At 45.7% G+C, this 18,252-nt stretch overlaps 1 protein-coding gene across 7 annotated transcripts in view; it reads right to left on the reverse strand.

Moving 5' to 3' along the window:
• SFMBT2 (Scm like with four mbt domains 2) overlaps positions 1-18,252 on the reverse strand; it is a 250,737-nt gene that overhangs the window by 46,553 nt on the left and 185,932 nt on the right. For all 7 annotated transcript variants that reach the window (XM_065520270.2, XM_045399525.3, XM_045399524.3 and 4 more), the window contains one exon: positions 15,585-15,711. In XM_065520270.2, coding sequence (XP_065376342.1) covers positions 15,585-15,711 — 127 coding nt within the window. The remainder of the gene's footprint in view (positions 1-15,584; positions 15,712-18,252) is intronic.

Consider the following 18,252-nt stretch of genomic DNA (forward strand, 5'->3'; position numbering starts at 1 on the left):
CACAGACACAAATGCTTGAAATATAAAAAGGCAGGGATAAAAGGGGTTCAAATACAGTGAGGGTTTGGAAAAACAGAGATACTCCACCCTAAAAATAAAAGAAGAAGAAGGACTGTAGGAAAAGATTAGCATCGGAGCAGGATTGGCTGAAAGAGAGACCGGGCATCCCCCTGTCCTAAGAACAGCTCTGGGGTTAAGGGAAGGTATCGGAGCTTGGGGTGGGACCTCAGGGCCCACATCTAAGCCTTCACGATGTGCTCCACCCAACACCAAGTAAAGGCAACCTTCAATGAAAGAAAGTCAAACGTCACAGCTAAATGGAACCAGTAAACCTCAAAAACAAGGTTTATGAGCAGTGTACATGGACAAGGCCCTTCTCTAGGAAACGCGTCAACTTATCAGTTTGGAGTTACTTTGTTTTGAATTCAGTCTGTGGCCTGTAGACTTTGGCTATGCCATGGAAAAGTCACTTATGTAGCAATGTCTAAAAGATCCCACTAAAAAGTGGGACCTGATGACTATCACACCCTGTTTCATAATTACAGTCATGACTTGTGATGACCTGGCTTCACAGCCATGAAACTCTGAAAAAGAAAAGAAGTCTGGATTTAACAGCAGCAAAAGTTTCAAGGAGCTCTGGCTACAGAGAGAATAAATTTGGAACCAGTTAAAAGAAGAAAATTTGACACCAAATCAATAGTTAAGGGAAAAAAACACTTTGAACCAGGAATCAAGAGTTAAGAGCTCCATTAATAGACGGTGACCCATGGACTCTGACCCCTGAATCCAGCTCTGCTTTGGTTTCCTCATTGAGAACTAAGATGAAAATAACATAGTGGCTGGGCACGGTGGCTCATGACTGTAATCCCAGCTCTTTGGGAGGCCAAGGCAAGCAAATTGCTTGAGCCCAGGAGTTGAAGATCAGCCTGGGTAACATGGTAAGACCTCGTCTCTACAAAAAATACAAAATTAGCCTGGCATGGTGGCATGCACCAGTAGTCCTAGCTACTCAGGAGGCCGAGGCAGGAGGATTGCCTGAGTCCAGAAGTTTGAGACCAGCCTGGCCAATATGAAGAAACTTTGTCTCTACAAAAAATACAAAATTAGCCTGGCATGGTAGCAGGTGCCCATGGTCCTAGCAACTTGAGAGGCTGAGGTGGGAGGATCGCTCACATCTGGGAGGTCAAGGTTGCAGTGATCAGTGATTGCACCAATGCACTCTGGCCTAAGTGACAGAGTGAGATGCTGTCAAGAAAGAAGAAAAGAAAGAGAGAAAGAGAGAGAGAGAGAGGGAAGGAAGGAAGGAAGGAAGGAAGGAAGGAAGGAAGGAAGGAAGGAAGGAAGGGGAAGAAGGGAGGGAGGGAGGGAGGGGAAGGAGGGAGGGAAGGAAGGAAGGAAGGGAGGGGAAGAAGGGAGGGAGGGAAGGAAGGAAGGGGAAGGAGGGAGGGAGGGAAGGAAGGAAGGAAGGGGAAGAAGGGAGGGAGGGAGGGAAGGAAGGAAGGGAGGGAGGGAGGGAGGGAGGAAGGAAGGGGAGGGAGGGAGGGAAGGGAGGGAGGGAGGAAGGGAGGAAGAAAGGAAGGGAGGGAGGGAGGAAGGGCGGGAGGAAGGGAGGGAGGGAAAGAAAATAACGCGGTGAGTCCCATTACCATCCATGTCATCTCACGACATCTGAAGAATTTTGAATCACATCCTCCCTCCCCACCAAAACCGTAACTTCATGAAGCTAAATACCAACAACCAAACACAAAATGGTCCTAAATCTGGTGCGAGCTCTGCCAGCTCTGACTTTTCATCATCGAGTAGACACAGTGAAGAAGGAGTATGTTAGTTGCTAAACGTGGGGTTCCAATTTAGAGTTAAGCCAATATATTGGTGTATCTCAGGTGCTCTGAACAGGGACAGCAGGTGCTCAGACACACATACTATCATTGCCATTCATCATTTTGAACTTTTGATTGGTTCCCAAATCAATTATCATGATTGTCAGTCTTAACTTTTTAAATGTTTAATTCCCCTATAATTTAAAGAATATAGAATTTAAAGGAATGCTAGGAGGTTTACAGGGATTATTTTTGAACAACGTTAAATAAATAGACATCGTTTCTTTCTAATATTATAAGACTTGACCAATATTTAACCTAACTGCTAAAGGAATCAAACAAGAAAGAATATGCTCAAAACAGACAAAACGTAAAGAAACTCTCCCAGAGGCATCCAATGTGGAAGTGCCTCTGCCTGTCCTGAAGGGTGTGGGATTGATTTTCCAGAGTCCAACAAAGTGGGTCCCTGGGCAGGTTCCCGGTACACAAGGTCATTTTCTCCTCCGCAGACCCAAAAAGCATTTGTTTCTCAGCTACTCAAAAATTTTGCTAACAGGTTAGATTCATCTACTAAATATATTTATATTTCCAGATTTGTATTTAGCTACAAATAAGATTTTCAAGGTCATTAAAAGTAGTACTTCAAAAGGAAGCATAAAAGTAACTTTATACTGGGAGGCTGAGGTGGGCGGATCACTTGAGGTCAGGAGTTCGAGACCAGCCTGCCCAATACGGCAAAACCCCGTCTACTAAAAATACAAATTAGCTGGGCGTGGTGGGGGTGCCTGCAATCCCAGCTACTTGGGAGGCTGAGGCAGGAGACTCACTTGAACTTGAGAGGTGGAGGTTACAGTGCGCTGAGATCATGCCACTACACTCCAGCCTGGACAATAAAAGTGAAACTCTGTCTCAAGAAAAACAAAACAAACCAAAAACCAAAAAAACTAACTTTATGACTTATACCTTCCTAAATTACGACTTTCATCTTCCAATGTTCTGCTAGTTCAAACATCACATCGTATTATGGCTTTAATATACATACTTCAGTACAATGTATACATTAGTATATAGGTAGGTCCGTCTTTACCATACTTTAGAATCCTTTGATCAAGTTTCCCATCCAATTAAACAAGTATTTATGAGGTCACATGTGTCTATTAAATAAGAACTGATAGAAAAGTCAGTTATCTATCACCTGGGAAAGTGTTCCTGACCCTGAACAAATCCCATTCCAAATAATGGGTACCAACTCTTCATTTCCCTTTACCAAGCTTATGAATCTACATTTATCTGGCTGGATTCAGACAAACAAACTAATTATTTTCCAAGATAGGAGACCCAAGAGCATGTCAAATAGTCCATTGAAAGAATGTCCACCATGCTCCTCCTTGATTATTTGAGGACGGCCAAAAGTACATAGGCAAAGCCGAATGTTCCACTGAAGACCTGTATGATTTTACAGAAAAATCCTGACGCGTCGCTTCTCGGCCTTTTGGCTAAGATCAAGCGAAAAATCCCCAACACACAACACAAGACCATGCTCAGTCTCTCGACTTTGCCTAAGCTGCATCCGGTCAGCATGGATTCTACTTGTTTATTTTCATCCAGAACCTTCGTTTCAAAAACCATGAGGAAGCTGAATTCCCCATCTATGGGAAAGCACTTAAGTAAATCTGGGTACATCCATGTGAGGGAATATTCTGCAGCTATAAAAAAGAATCAGACACCTCTTAATATACTCATACCCACAGATCTCCAAGATGCATTGCCGAGTATAAAACGCAGGATGCTGAACATTGTGCATATATAGTATGCTACCATCTGTTTAAAAGGGGGAGATAACATATATTCGTATGTGCATAAAATAAATCTGGAAGGAAATGCAAAATGCTAACCCAGTGGGCGTCCACAGGGAAAGGAACCAGGTGGCTGGAGGCCGGGGGCACAGGAGTGGAGGGAGAATCTGACCCAGGATACACCTTTATGATTTTTTGGCCTTTGTGAATGAGTTCCCTATTTTACAACCAAGGCCTCCGCAATCACCACCATTGTAACAACACAACCAAAGATACCCGGAGAAGAAAGTAGGACTCTCATACATAAATACGGTATTGCCACAGAGGTCAGATTAATGAGGGGCCAATTACCATAAAGGAAAACAAAACTAAACAGCAATCAACATTTCGCTTTCTAAGAGAACAAAGACTTTCCGTACTCACAAACTAAATTCATAAGAACACAGATTTCTGAGAATCTCTTTGGAACCTTAAAAGAGTTCTGCAGCTTGCTACCCCCTTGTCCCCGGTTCAGCAGAATGCAGAGGTCCACCTGCCGCTCGCACTGCAACCGCACCCCGGCTCCACCCAGCCGATGACACAGGGGACTGTAATCGAGACGGTGACCTACGCTACCCAGAACCCTGGGATGAAAAAGGAGATGCTTATGGCTTGGGAGGACACCTGTGTGTCTGCCTTCCTAGGAACACAATTCTATCAGACTCCTAAAATTATGTAATTACTTCACTCCCAGCGAGTCATAGGAGAAAGCGCGAGCGTGCATGAGCCTGTGGTGAGAGGCGCCACACGGCTGCAGAGGTAAGAGGGACCCAGGGCGAGGGAGGCTACAAGCCCACCGCGAGGAGGCAAATGCATTCCTCCTCCTTCAGGAAGAAAATTGGCACAACTGCTTCCACTCAGTTAAAGGCTGGAATAAGAAGGCAAAGAAGCATTTAAGGGAACACCTTGCCTAACAAATGTCCCTACTGAAAGTTAAAGGGCTCGACAAATGCTGACAGGCTCCAGTGTGAGATCAACAGACAAAATACCGGCAGAACGCAAAGCTGGTGTTAGTGCCCACAAGCAAGACCTGGATGCTGGAAGCCCCACCTGCCCTCCGGGCCTGTTCCCTTAAAAGATGCCTATCAAGAAGCCCAGTGTGCAGATCCTCCCTGGCTCAGCTCTGGAGCCGAAGGCCTGGGAAAACAAAAACAAAAACAAATGGTGGGCGGGATCAAGGTATCATAGGAAACAGGCTGAAGGAAACAACAGAAATGGGATTAGACAGCTATGTGGGGAGAGGGCGGCGGGCGAGGAAAGAGAGAGGAGAGAGACCCACACAGTAGTAAACGCAGTGCTTACTCTAGTCCAAGCGTTCAATCCTCACAACAACCCTAAGAGATAGGGGGTATTTTCATCCCCATTTCAGAGATCAGTAAACTGAGGCGCAGGAAGAAGTCAAGCAGCCGGTAAGTGGCGGCTGAAGGATTTAAACCTGGGCAGTCCAGCTCCAGAGCCTTAGAGAGCACCTGGGGTAGGCGGCTATCCTTCTCCTTCCTCGTTTTTATTTCTGGGGTGGTATGTGTCTAGCATCTGTCTCCCTCTGGCTAGGGCCCCATACAGTTTTTGCAGAATTCCCACCATGTAGTAGCTGTTGCCTGCTGCTACAGGAGAAGTCAGGTCAATCCCAGACCCACAGGCAGATGAGGGCAGGCTCGGGACCCCTTCAGTGAGAACGTGCTCACCGGGAAGTCACAAGCATCACAGGCGCAGCTGGAAAACCTGAACTTTGCCGTGGTTCCTGCTGCAGAGCCTTCTGGAGAGGCGATTCCCCGGCCTCTGGTCAACAGTCTTCCCAAATCATTCCCAACGGACTTACGACAGCCAGAGCCAGTTCTGCTGCTGGCCTCCAACACCTAACAGAGCACCAGCCTTCCAAACAAACACATGCGGCGGGGTTAAACGCCGCTTCCCCGAGACAGCTCCTGCGGGTCGCCTGCTCCAACTGCCTGGAAAATACTGTTCCTGTATTCTCAGCGGCTGAAGCAGCTTCTCCCACTAAGGTTTCATACAGGCCATGCTGCTTCTTTTTTAAGGTTTTAAAACCACCCACCCTGGCTTGAAATGTAATTATTTTCACATTTACATGTTCCCTTGTTTCAGTTTTGCAAGGATCTCCAAAATGCCCATGAACCACCTGACCTTTTTGCCAGTTACGGAAAAATTTAAGGGCTGTGTTCTGCAGCTGGTCTCCTAAACATACCAGGTGGGCTCAGACCGGTTTCTCTGAACCACACCATGCCTTCCCCATCTGACCTACTGGAGTGCTTTACAAACTCTAGGCTGCATGAGAAACATCTGCGGAGGGAGACTTTGCAAATGCAGATTCCCAGAGACACTGCTACGGGACTCGGGACTCGGAGGCACTAGGTCTGGGAGAAATGTGCATGCTAATAGGACCCCGTTGACTTGGATGTGGAGGGCAGTTTGCTGGAACTCGGTCATCAGTCATAGAGACAAACCTGTCAAGGAGTTTCTGAATTTTAGCTTCCAGCATAAAAGATCTCACTGTCCCAAACTCGGTTGGCCAAACAGCAGTTCTTAACGGACTGCTGTATCTTAAATCGCTATTTCGTTCAGGAATACACATTTTACTTCTTCCTCATATCTACTCAGCAAATGCTGAGCGAGCAAAGTGCACAGGCTGTCTGTAAAAACATGGTACGTTTTGTCAGGCGCACGGAGAGGAGCAGAGCCCTGCGGGACGGTGCCCAGCACCAACAACCAAATCAGGAGGCTTGCAGACACGAGCGCTCCTTTTGGCTGGATCACAGGCTCCTGCAGGTGGCAAATCTGAAGAGAAAAGTGCTGCCTAATAATAATATCAGCAATCTCCATTTACTGCGCAACGACTACTACGAGCTAACCATGACTCTTACACTCTGTCGATGTTCGTCCACTCGCCACCATCCTATGAGAGACTCTGTCACTAGCTCTTTTATACAGCTGTACAAATAAAAAAGATTTTACACTCAGAAAGTGCCAAGGTCACACATCCTGGACGCATATGTGCCTACAGAGGATGGGTTGCTGAGTGGCATGTTATGGAATTTAGTCTCTACTTGATAGCAAAGACTTGGAACCAAGCCAAATGCCCATCAGCGATAGACTGGATAAAGAAACCGTGGCACATATACACCATGGAATACTATGCAGCCATAAAAAAGAATGAGTTCATGTCCTTTGCAGGGACATGGATGAAGCTGGAAACCATCATCCTCAGCAAACTAACACAGGAACAGAAAACCAAACACTGCATGTTCTCACTCATAAGTGGGAGTTGAACAATGAGAGCACATGGACACAGGGAGGGGAACAACACACACTGGGGTCTGTAAGGGAAGGGAGAGCATTAGGACAAATACTTATTACATGCGGGGCTTAAAACCTAGATGGCGGGTTGACAGGTGCAGCAAACCACCATGGCACATGTATACCTATGTAACAAACCTGCACGTTCTGCACATGTATCCCAGAACTTAAAGTAAAATTAAAAAATTAAAAAAAAAAAAAGAAACACAGACCTACTGTGTATTAGGAGGAAGGCAATGCCTGTATTTTACAGAAATAGCCTCAAAGCCCCGTGAAGAGGGCAGAGAGAGCAGGTAGGAGGCGGCTGAAATCACAGAGCCAGGGAGGAGGGCCTGAGTGCAATGTGGGGGCCGGAAGAGGCCAGGCGGAGGCCTGGACTGAAGTGACTCATGGGTTGTGGGGGGCGGTGGGAGGGCAGGAATTACCGTAGAGTTTCTAACTTTGAGGACGCCGTGGCTTCCGACCTGGGTGAATAACGGCGTCATTTGTCAGGCAGGACGCTCACGGAGGAGAGCAGACGGGTTCTGCTGGTTCTGCCGGTTCTGCCAGTGAGTTCTGTTCTGGAAACGCTGCTGCCACGTGGAGATGTTTTGCAGGGATGGAAAGGGAGTTGTGAGTGTGATGCCACGGGCGCGGGCACTCAGATCCGCGTGTGACGCCACGGGCGCGGGCGGTCAGATCCCTGTGTGATGCCACGGGCGCAGGCACTCAGATCCGCATGTGATGCCATGGGCGCGGGAGCTCAGATCCGCGTGTGATGCCATGGATGTGGGCGGTCAGATCCGCGTGTGACACCACGGGCACGGGTGCTCAGATCCGCGTGTGACGCCACAGGCGCGGGTGCTCAGATCCGCGTGTGATGCCATGGGCGCGGGCACTCAGATCCGCGTGTGACGCCACGGGCGCGGGCGGTCAGATCCCTGTGTGATGCCACGGGCGCAGGCACTCAGATCCGCATGTGATGCCATGGGCGCGGGAGCTCAGATCCCTGTGTGATGCCATGGATGTGGGCGGTCAGATCCGCGTGTGACGCCACGGGCACGGGTGCTCAGATCCGCGTGTGACGCCACGGGCGCGGGCGGTCAGATCCCTGTGTGATGCCATGGGCGCGGGCGCTCAGATCCGCGTGTGACGCCACAGGCGCGGGCACTCAGATCCGCGTGTGACGCCATGGGTGCGGGCGCTCAGATCCCTGTGTGATGCCATGGGCGCGGGCGCTCAGATCCGCGTGTGACGCCACAGGCGCGGGCGCTCAGATCCGCGTGTGATGCCATGGGTGCGGGCGCTCAGATCCCTGTGTGATGCCATGGGCGCGGGCGCTCAGATACGTGTGATGCCATGGGCGCGGGCGCTCAGATTCGCGTGTGATGCCATGGGCGCGGGCACTCAGATACGTGTGCACAGCATGACCATCCGAAGCCACAGAGAAAGACAAGGCCATGCTGGGCACAGATGGCTGAAAAGCAGGACTGGGGGGATTCTAACCTCCACATCGGAGAAAAGCAGAGTGAAGGAGAGGCCAAGAAAAGTCATCTGGGGAGGAGCTGACGGTGGGAAGGCAGCCCTGCCACCCCAGGACTTTGCAGAAGATGGGAGGAGACAGAGGAGCAACCGAGGAAGGACAAGCATTGCCAGGAGGAAAGGAGTGGGAATGTCCAGAGACAGAAGTCACCAAGGGTGGTAGAAACATACTGAAAATAAAACATCACGAGTAAAAAGCAAGAAACAACCAACCAAAGCAGGAGATGGAGAATATACGCGATCCCTCTTAACAAAAGGTTGAGAAAACGTCCAGCATCTTCCGGCCACCACTCCTATGAACACAAGCCACTGTAGCAGGTGAAGAGAGGGCAGTGGCCCCCCCAGGTTGAGGAACTTCCCCTGTGGGTTGCTGTGCTGTGTACCTGCCTTGGAGGCTGGGTACAAATGAAGCAAGTGGAGAAGGAAAGGCCAGTGTAACAGCATGAGTTCAGAGAACCATCCCACCTCCACCAATGGGCTGAGACCCAGTCAGATAAATGGGAAGACGCCATCAGACAATTCCAGAGTGATGCATTTCTTAAGATGGGCAAAGGAGAGATTAGATTTATTCCTGAGCTATCACTGCTTCTTGTGTTTAAATACCTATGAGGAAATTCTACAGACTTATGGGATCCCCACACTGCTCTCCAAACACACTTGCGGAAATCAGTAACTGCACACATACCGGACCTGCCTTGCATGTAAGTGCTGTGCTTGTCAGTGTGGAATGTGAAGTTCATGGTACAAGGAGGCAATTCCTAAACTCCAAAATCTTACTGTCCAAAGCTGTACACAGCAGATTCCTAGCTTGATACCTGTAGGGTGTGTTTTGTCATTATTTATTTTTTCCACCCATTCAAAGCACAAAAACACTAAACGCAGATTCCCTGCCTGTTTTAATTTATAACGGGGCTCCCCAATTCAAAACTGGGTTTTGTTATTCGCATTCTAAAGCTCTCTTCAACAATTTCTGCAGCGGTAACAACTGAAAGAGTGAAATAACTCAGACGTAAGGAAGTCTGCTTGTCTTCCTAACTCTTGTGACATGAAAGGCATTTCTGCCTCAACTAAAAGGCTAAAATAGCACTGGGGAAGAGAGGGCTGATCACATTCCTTCTAAATAGAAGGAAAAGTGTATGAATCATGATGAGGACAAAAACAGAGAAAACAGGCTGGGCATGGTGGCTCACACCTGTAATCCCAGCACTTTGGGAGGCCAAGGTGGGCAGATCACTTGAGCCCAGGAGTTTGAGACCACCCTGGGCAACAGAGTGGGACCCCCATCTCTACTAAAAATACAAAAGAAACTAGCCAGGTGTGGTGACACGTGCCTGAAATCGCAGATACTCAAGAGGCTGAGGTGGAAGGATCATTTGAAGAGTTTGAGGCTGCAGTGAGCTGTGATTGCACCACTGCACTCCAGTCTGGGCGACAGAGCAAGACCCTGTCTCAAAACAAAACAAAAATATACAGAACATCTTCCAAATGTTTCCTATGGTCTTGAACCTGTTTTAGGTGATCTCCATAGATTAATGAATGTTGCAATCAGGGGTTGTTTTATCCAACCAAGTACATGGGGGCTCCAGGGCACTGCTCTGCTCAACCAAGCACTAGAATCCCTCCCTAGGCAATCTGACCCTGGGTTCACCTGCACGGCTCATATCCATGGAGGCAGGGCCCCGCAGAGGCAGCACAGAACCCTGCAGGGAGGAAAGTCTGCTGCAGGTGCCAGAGGGCGGCTGGCCGATGTCTGACTCAACTTCATAGACATACAAAGGGCCTGACCTGCTTCCCTCCTCCCTCCCTGCTCTGTTTGGCTTGAGGGTCTACTAGGGATGTCCCCCACCCCCACTCCATGCATCAAACACAGCAGACAAACTCACTGGGCGGTATAGACCCCTGTGGGATTGTCTGTTCATCCCAGCCACCAGCAGCAGCTCAGTGCCTAAGACTTGAGCACATTCCAGGGAACAGGTCCATCACAGAGTCTCTCTCTTCTCTCTGAGAATTTCCTCTTTGTTCTCTCTACTGGTAAATTCTTCCTGGAAACTCTGCTAACTGCTTTAATGCAAACTAAGCCCCTGCCATAAGTAATACCATGATTGCCATTTTAGAAATGGGGAAACCAGGGCTTAAGTAATGTGCCCAAGGCCACAGGGCCACCAGGGACCTGTGTTCATACTTGGCACTGCCTGGCTCCAAATCGCCATGACTGCAGCTGACCCCATTCCCATCGCAGACCCCAGATCATGGTGACTGATATGGTTTGGTGTGTCCCCACCCAAATCTCACCTTGAATTACAGCTCCCCAAATTCCCATGTGGTGTGGGAGGGGCCTGCTGGGAGATCACTGAATCATGGGGGCAGCTTGCCCATGCTGATCTTGTGGTAGTGAATACGTCTCACAAGATCTGATGGTTTTAGAAGGGGTTTCCCTTTTCGCTTGGCCTCATTCTCTCCTGCCGCCGCCATGTAAGATGTGATTTTCAGCTTCTGCCATCATTGTGAGGCCTGTCCAGCCATATGGAACTGTGACTCCATTAAACCTATTTTTCTTACCAGTCTTGAGTATGTCTTTATCAGCAGCATGAAAACGGACTAATACAGTGACTCATGTGACTACCGAGCTAGCCGGCTGTCCCTCCTCGCCAGCCCCAGCTGGCTAGTGCCCCGTTTGCTTCTAAAAGTCTCCTCGTTTAAGCAAAGTTTGTGGTCACCATCCCCACACATCTTGTAGCCTCTGATGAGGGCCTCAGTGTCAAAATTCCTGCCACTTCCTATGCCTCCTCAGCTGGGATCTCCATCCATATCTTAAAATGCAACTGTCGCTCTTCAAAACTGTCTCCTTCCAAACCTGTTCTTCCTCCTCTGTGTCCCTAGTCCTTTTAATGTGTCCCTGGGGACACTTCCAAGGAAGCCAAGGAAGCAGAACCAGCCCCTCTATCAACTAACTCTTCAGTCCTCCATTAACCACAAGCCACCTACATCTTAATATTCTTGCCAATAGGTGGCCAGGTCTATGAGGACCAAAAAGACAGTATGGCAAATTATGATGAAAGTAGATAAACATAAAGCATTACGATTGATAATAAATCTTGTAAAAGGCCATTTTCAGACAAATCCAGCATGATTTGACTCATGTGAGGTACCTGAAGTCATCAACTTCATAGAGACCGGAAGGAGGATGGTGCTGCTCAGGGGCTAAGGAGGGAAGGCAGACTTTAATGGGGAGAGAGTTTCAGTTTTGCAAGATGAAAAATGTTCCAGAGATGGATGGTGGTGATGGGTATATAACAGGGCAAATAAACTTTAGGCCACTGAACTGTATAATTTACAATGACTGAAGTAGTTAATTTGATGTTACATATATTTTAAAACCATTTTTAAAGATGAAAATTTTTTTTCAATAAAATATCTCAATGAAACCACCCAAAAGTTCTTGTCAATCTGTTGCATTACTTGCTAAACATGAGCTAGAAATCTACCAGGTCTCATTTGAAGTGCAATGTAAGTGGTGCATGTACATATATTTAGCCAGGTGTCCAGGAAAAATAATTCTGAGAAAGAAGACTCCAAAAAAGACGCTAAGGAAGACAACGCAGGCATGCGAACCTTCTTCTGGGCTAAAGAGCTAGGACAGCACACAGAACTGCTGGACCAGTGTATTTGTCCCATAAAAAAAAGGACCGGAAATGAATAGAAAGTCACTTAGTTTGTGGAAAAGCAGAGCTGTGAGTGTGGGAGCCAGTGTGTGCGGCCACAATACTGGAGACCTAAGACTGAAAGTAACTTGTATTATACGAACAATATTCACAGTTACAGGCATGATGACCTGCAGCAGAACACTGACCTAGGAGAAGGCACAGCCTCCTTTCCGGAACGCTGGCCCCATCATCATCAATCATCCTTGCTAACTACCCGTGGTTTCTGAGAGCTTAAGATTCTTTTCAAATATGCACTTAAAATGATATTACATTAATCTCATATATTTTATTCATTGCTCCCTCTTCAACAACAGCCCCTTTAGAGACATGCAAAGAATGAATCAACTTCAAGGGAAGTCAGATATTAACTAGAAAGAATCATTTTAATTACCTAAAAGTGGTCAATCAGTCTAGTGTTGAAAAGACTTCAAATCAATTTAATGCATGAAAATAATGAATAAAATTGTTACAAAGTACTTCATAAATTTAAAGTGTCAAATAAATGGCCTATAATCGGAATAATCATCATTAGATAAAAAAATTTAACAGCCACAAAGTGACCATGATGAATCTCCATCATTTTATCCCCAACATGGAGGAAAGGAAACATCAGATAGATAAAACTGAAATAACGAGAGCTAAGTGCCATTAAGCTGTCACTTTGAAAGGTCGGAGCTCAGTAAGAGCCAAAATCAAAACCGAAACCAAAACAATTCAAGCAAGACCCAGGAAACTGAGTGGAATTTTACTTTATTTGTATGCCATATCTTTTGTAAGTGATGAAAAAGATGTATGATTTTGAGTAATAACTACAGGTAATATCCTATGCAACAGATAATACTCCACAGACTGTTTACAAACCCTTTTTTTTTTTTGAGATGGAGTCTGGCTTTGTCTCCCAGGCTGGAGTGCAGCGGCACAATCTCAGCTCACTGCAAGCTCCGCCTCCCGGGTTCGCACCATTCTCCTGCCTCAGCCTCCCGAGTAGCTGGGACTACAGGCGCCCCCCACCTCGCCCGGCTAGTTTTTTTTGTATTTTTAGTAAAGACGGGGTTTCACCGTGTTAGCCAGGATGGTCTCGATCTCCCAACCTCGTGGTCCACCCGCCTCGGCCTCCCAAAGTGCTGGGATTACAGGCGTGAGCCACCACACCTGGCTACAAACACTTTTTAGAACAATGAATCAGGTCTGGAAAAACGGTCAATGTACATTTTCTGATGTGTTTCCTAACACTAACTAGTTTCCATTACTACCCAGTGAAAATACGCCGGGGAATAAGGAAAAGATCTGACATGAGCTGACTTCTATTTCTTTGCGAGAAAATCGAAAATCTGTATTCAAAGAGAACAGGCCAAAGAAGAAAACACTGCCCAAAATGTTACAGATACACTAAATGTTGTCCATCACTCTTTTTTAAGACGCGGGAAGCCGTAGGGTCTGGTGAATGAAGCAACAGAGAAAATGTCAAGAGCAATGGAATTGAACCTCAGGCAGACCTTAATGGCTTAGCTAGCTTCTCCACCTATAAAAATCAGGACACTCTTACTGCTGTTTGTGTTAGGTAATTAACAGCCATAAAGCATGCTGAAAGTAGAAACTGCTCAATAAATAATGACTGCCAAAGAATTTTAACCATAATGTGCTAAGTAATAAGGATAAAACATGGGCTTTTAACTTGACCATTCTTGTTTTCAAATTAATAATGCAAACAAGAGTCTGATCTCATGAAGATGGCTCAGCATAGTGTTACACAGCAAGTTAAATTTAGTCATTACAAAGTACACAAGGAATCTTGCTTCTCCAAGAGCAGTTCACCCAACTCTAGGTGGAGCTGTGAAAATAAAGCCATGTTCTATTCTTGTAAGCTACAGACGTGTTACCACGTTGCCTGTGTCTACACTTTCGTTAACTCCAGACAGAGGTCATTCTACTCTAAAACCCACTAAGCAATCAACTTCTTGGGAATCTCCAATTACTTCACATTGATTTTGGAACCCTAAACTTCAGTAACATTTTAAACAATTTTCTGGGAATTGGCAACACAATGATGTCAGCCACAATGACTGCTTTCCACATTTCCAATTCCTTGTACTACAATATGTATGAGATTGTAGGCCTAAGACCTTGGCAGGCATTTTATAGATGCATAGTGAGGAAATAAAAATGGAGATCTTAGTATCAATTCTATGATTTTCCTTCTAAACTTTTTTTTTTTTTTTTTTTTTTTTTTTTTTTTTGAGACGGAGTCTCGCTCTGCCGCCCAGGCTGGAGTGCAGTGGCCGGATCTCCGCTCACTGCAGGCTCTGCCTCCCGGGTTCACGCAATTCTCCTGCCTCAGCCTCCCCAGTAGCTGGGACTACAGGCGCCCGCCACCTCGCCCGGCTAGTTTTTTGTATTTTTTAGTAGAGACGGGGTTTCACCGTGTTAGCCAGGATGGTCTCGATCTCCTGACCTCGTGATCCGCCCGCCTCGGCCTCCCAAAGTGCTGGGATTACAGGCTTGAGCCACCGCGCCCGGCCCCTTCTAAACTTTTTATTCCAAGCGTGATATTGAGTAAGTCGTAAGATTTAAACTATGAACTAGGAGAGCTAACTTAAACTATGAACTAGGAGAGCTAACTTTGTTTTACTATTCATATCTATTCATTTTTGCATATATACCTGAAACAACTACTGAGTATTATGAAATCCTACGAAAAAAAAATTGAAAGAATTATAAATCACAGAAAGATGGGAAAGCCTTGGAGATCAAATCCATTGTAATTATTTCTCACTGAAAACACACTACCTGCAAAATATGGTTTTCTACTTAAATATAAAGTCTGATCAGGATTCTGTTCACAAAATGCAGCATTCTGTGAATTTTCTTACACCTGTAAATATGCTACAGCTATAAAGGGTAGTTTCAACATCACTGAACAAAGAAGCCTAAATTCTGTTTATTAGACATTTGGGGAGAAAGTCATCCTCCAGGTACTATTTTGAGGAGGAACTGAACATCTACATCAAATTAAAGGATATTACCACATTAAAATACAAATGTACAATTTTGTCCTCATAATAACCAAGACCTGGAATCCCAGTTTTAGTGACTCACATTAATTTAATTGTGACATTTGCTTTTCTAATCATAGATGTAAAAAGACCACTGTGTTCCAAACATAATTATCTTGCCAGCATCTCATTGCATGAAATTATTAGTTAAGATGAGAGCCTCTGAATAAATTCATATTTGATTAGTTTCACTTATTTAAGAACCCGGAATAATTTAAGATCTGTTTAAATGAAAGAGAACTAAGGCGACTTCTGAGAAGGGCTGCATTCCTCCACACGTTGCCATTTCGACAAACTCTACAATCCCCCCAGCGACTGCTACCCCCAGCGAGTACGTACCTTCCAGATGAAGCCACATCAGCCGCCCCTTCACACTCACAACGGAGGCCACACACAGTTCTCCTGGATTCCTGGGGTTCACAGCTTCAAGTTTCATGTTCTTTGTGAAACCTCGACTGAATGATGTCTGCAAGAGAAATGGGACCAACACTGAACCAGTGCTGACACAGCAGGACAAAGCTGGGCAGATGAAGAAAGAGAAAGAAATGCATGCACATGCATCTCACATCAACAAGACAGGCTCACGTACGTGTTTGTCCTTCCCACCGTTCATGAAGAACCAGGTGGTCTTCATTTTTGTTTCCCAGAAATTAGAACTATGCCTAGCACATAGTAGGTGCCTAATAATATTTGTTAAACGAGTGAGAGTATGAATTCATTCTCCTTCCAGTTCCATATGCACCCTTCCTTCTATGGGATCACTGAAGCACACACCATTTCCTCCACCTTCCTATACCCATTGATAACAGTTCAAGTGGGTACACGAAGTTTCCATCTGGCATCATTTTCCTTTAAAGGAAATGGGAAGAATATCCTTTAGAAATTTTCATAGTAAAAGGCTGGGTGCGGTGGCTCACACCCGTAATCCCAGCACTTTAGGAGGCTGAGGCAGGTGGATCACTTGAGGTCAGGAGTTCAAGACCAGTCTGGCTAACATGATGAAACTCCAACTTTACTAAAATACAAAAATTAGCTGAACATGGTGGCGCACGCCTGTAATCCCAGCTACTCAGGAGGGTGAGGCAGGAGACTCACTTGAACCTGGGAGGCAGAGGTTGCAGTGAGCTGAGATCTCGCCACTGCACTCCAGCCTGGGCAACAGAGTGAGACCCCGTCTCAAACGAAAAAAAAAAAAAAAAAAAAAAAAAAAAAAGATTTTTTCGTAATAGTGTAGGTCTTTTTGATGATGAATTCTTGTGGTTTTACTTGAAATTATCTTTATTTTCCTTTGTTCTTTTTGTCCATTGCTAATTTTGTTTATCGCTATTATTTATTGCTTTTTGTTTATTATCTTTTTAAGATCACTTTAAACATTTTTACATAGAGTAAAATTCAGTCTTTTGGGTATACTGTTCTCTGAGCGTAGGGCTGTGAGACCAGCGCATTTCACTATGCAGCTATAACCACAATCAACACACAGAACCATTCCTTCACCCCCAAAATACCCTTGCACTGGGGTCCTTTGGTAATCAGTCCCTCCAAAGCACTCAATTCCTGGCAAACACCAATCTGTTTTCTGTTCTTATAATTTCCTTTATATTTCTTTATATTCTCATTATGAGAAAATTTTCCTTTATATCTACAGTTCTTAAACTTTAGGATCAGAATCCCCGTTTTATTCTGTAAGTCATGTAAATGGACTCACACTATCTTGTAGTCTTTTGAGTCTGGCTTCTTTCACTTAGCATAATACACTGAGATTCATCCATGCTAGTACATGAAATGGAAGTTTGTCCTGCTTTCTTGCTGAGTAGTTTGTACAGATGCACTGTAGCTTATCTATCCACTTACCAGTTAAAGGACATTTGAGTTGTTTTCAGTGATTGTGATTAAACCTGCTGTAAACATTCTGGTACAACTTTTCATCTAAACATAAGTACATTAATCTGCTCAGGTTGCTGTGGCAAAATACCACAGACTGTGAAGTTTAAGCAACAAAAATTTATTTTCTCATGGTCCTGGAGGCTGGAAGTCAGAGATCAGGGTGTCAGCAGGGCTGGCTGCTTTGGAGGCCTCTCTCCTTGACTTGCAGATGTTGTCTTCTCCCTGTGTCCTCATGTGGTCATGCCTCTGTGTGTATTGAGCAGTTTCTACTTTCAGCATGCTTTATGGCTGTTAATTACCTAACACAAACAGCAGTAACAGTGTCCTGATTTTTATAGGTGGAGAAACTAGCCAAGCCATTAAGATCTGCCTGGGATTCAATCCCCATCTTCTTCATCTTCTTTCTTTTTTAGACAGGGTCTCATTTTGTCACCCAGGCTTGAGTATAGTGGCATGATCTCAGCTCAGTGCAACCTCTGCCTCCTGGGTTCAAGCCATTATCCTGCCTCAGCATCCTGAGTAGATGGGACTATAGGAATGCCCCACCACGCCCAACTAATTTTTTTTGTATTTTTAGTAGAGCTGGGATTTCACCATGTTGGCCAGGCTGATCTTGAACTCCTGATATCAAGTGATCTGCCCACCTCGGCCTCCCAAAGTGCTGGGATTACAGGTGTGAACCACTGAGCCTGGCTCCCTCTTTTCTTATGAGGACATCAGTCACACTGGATGAGGGTCCACCCACAGGACCTCATTTTATTTTAATCACTTCTTTAAAAACTGTATCTCCAAAGATACTCACATGCCGAGGTATTGAGGGTTACAATTTGAACATATGAATCTGGGGGAGGCACAATTCAACCCATGCCATTAAGTTTGCCTTTCTCTAGAGATGGGGCTGCTAGACCATATAGTAAATGAATGTTTAACCTTCTAAGAAGCTGCCAAAATGTTTGCCAAAGTTACTACAGCATTTTGCATTCCTATGACCAGTGTATGAGAGTTCTAGTTGCTACACATCCTCATCAGCACCTGGTATTGCCAGTTTTTCCAAATCCAGCCATTGTAATAGGTATCTAGCGGTGTCTCATGGTGGTATTAGCTTGCATTTGCCCTGCTGACT

Source organism: Macaca fascicularis, chromosome 9 (genome assembly GCF_037993035.2).
Source record: "Macaca fascicularis isolate 582-1 chromosome 9, T2T-MFA8v1.1".
NCBI lineage: Eukaryota > Metazoa > Chordata > Mammalia > Primates > Cercopithecidae > Macaca > Macaca fascicularis.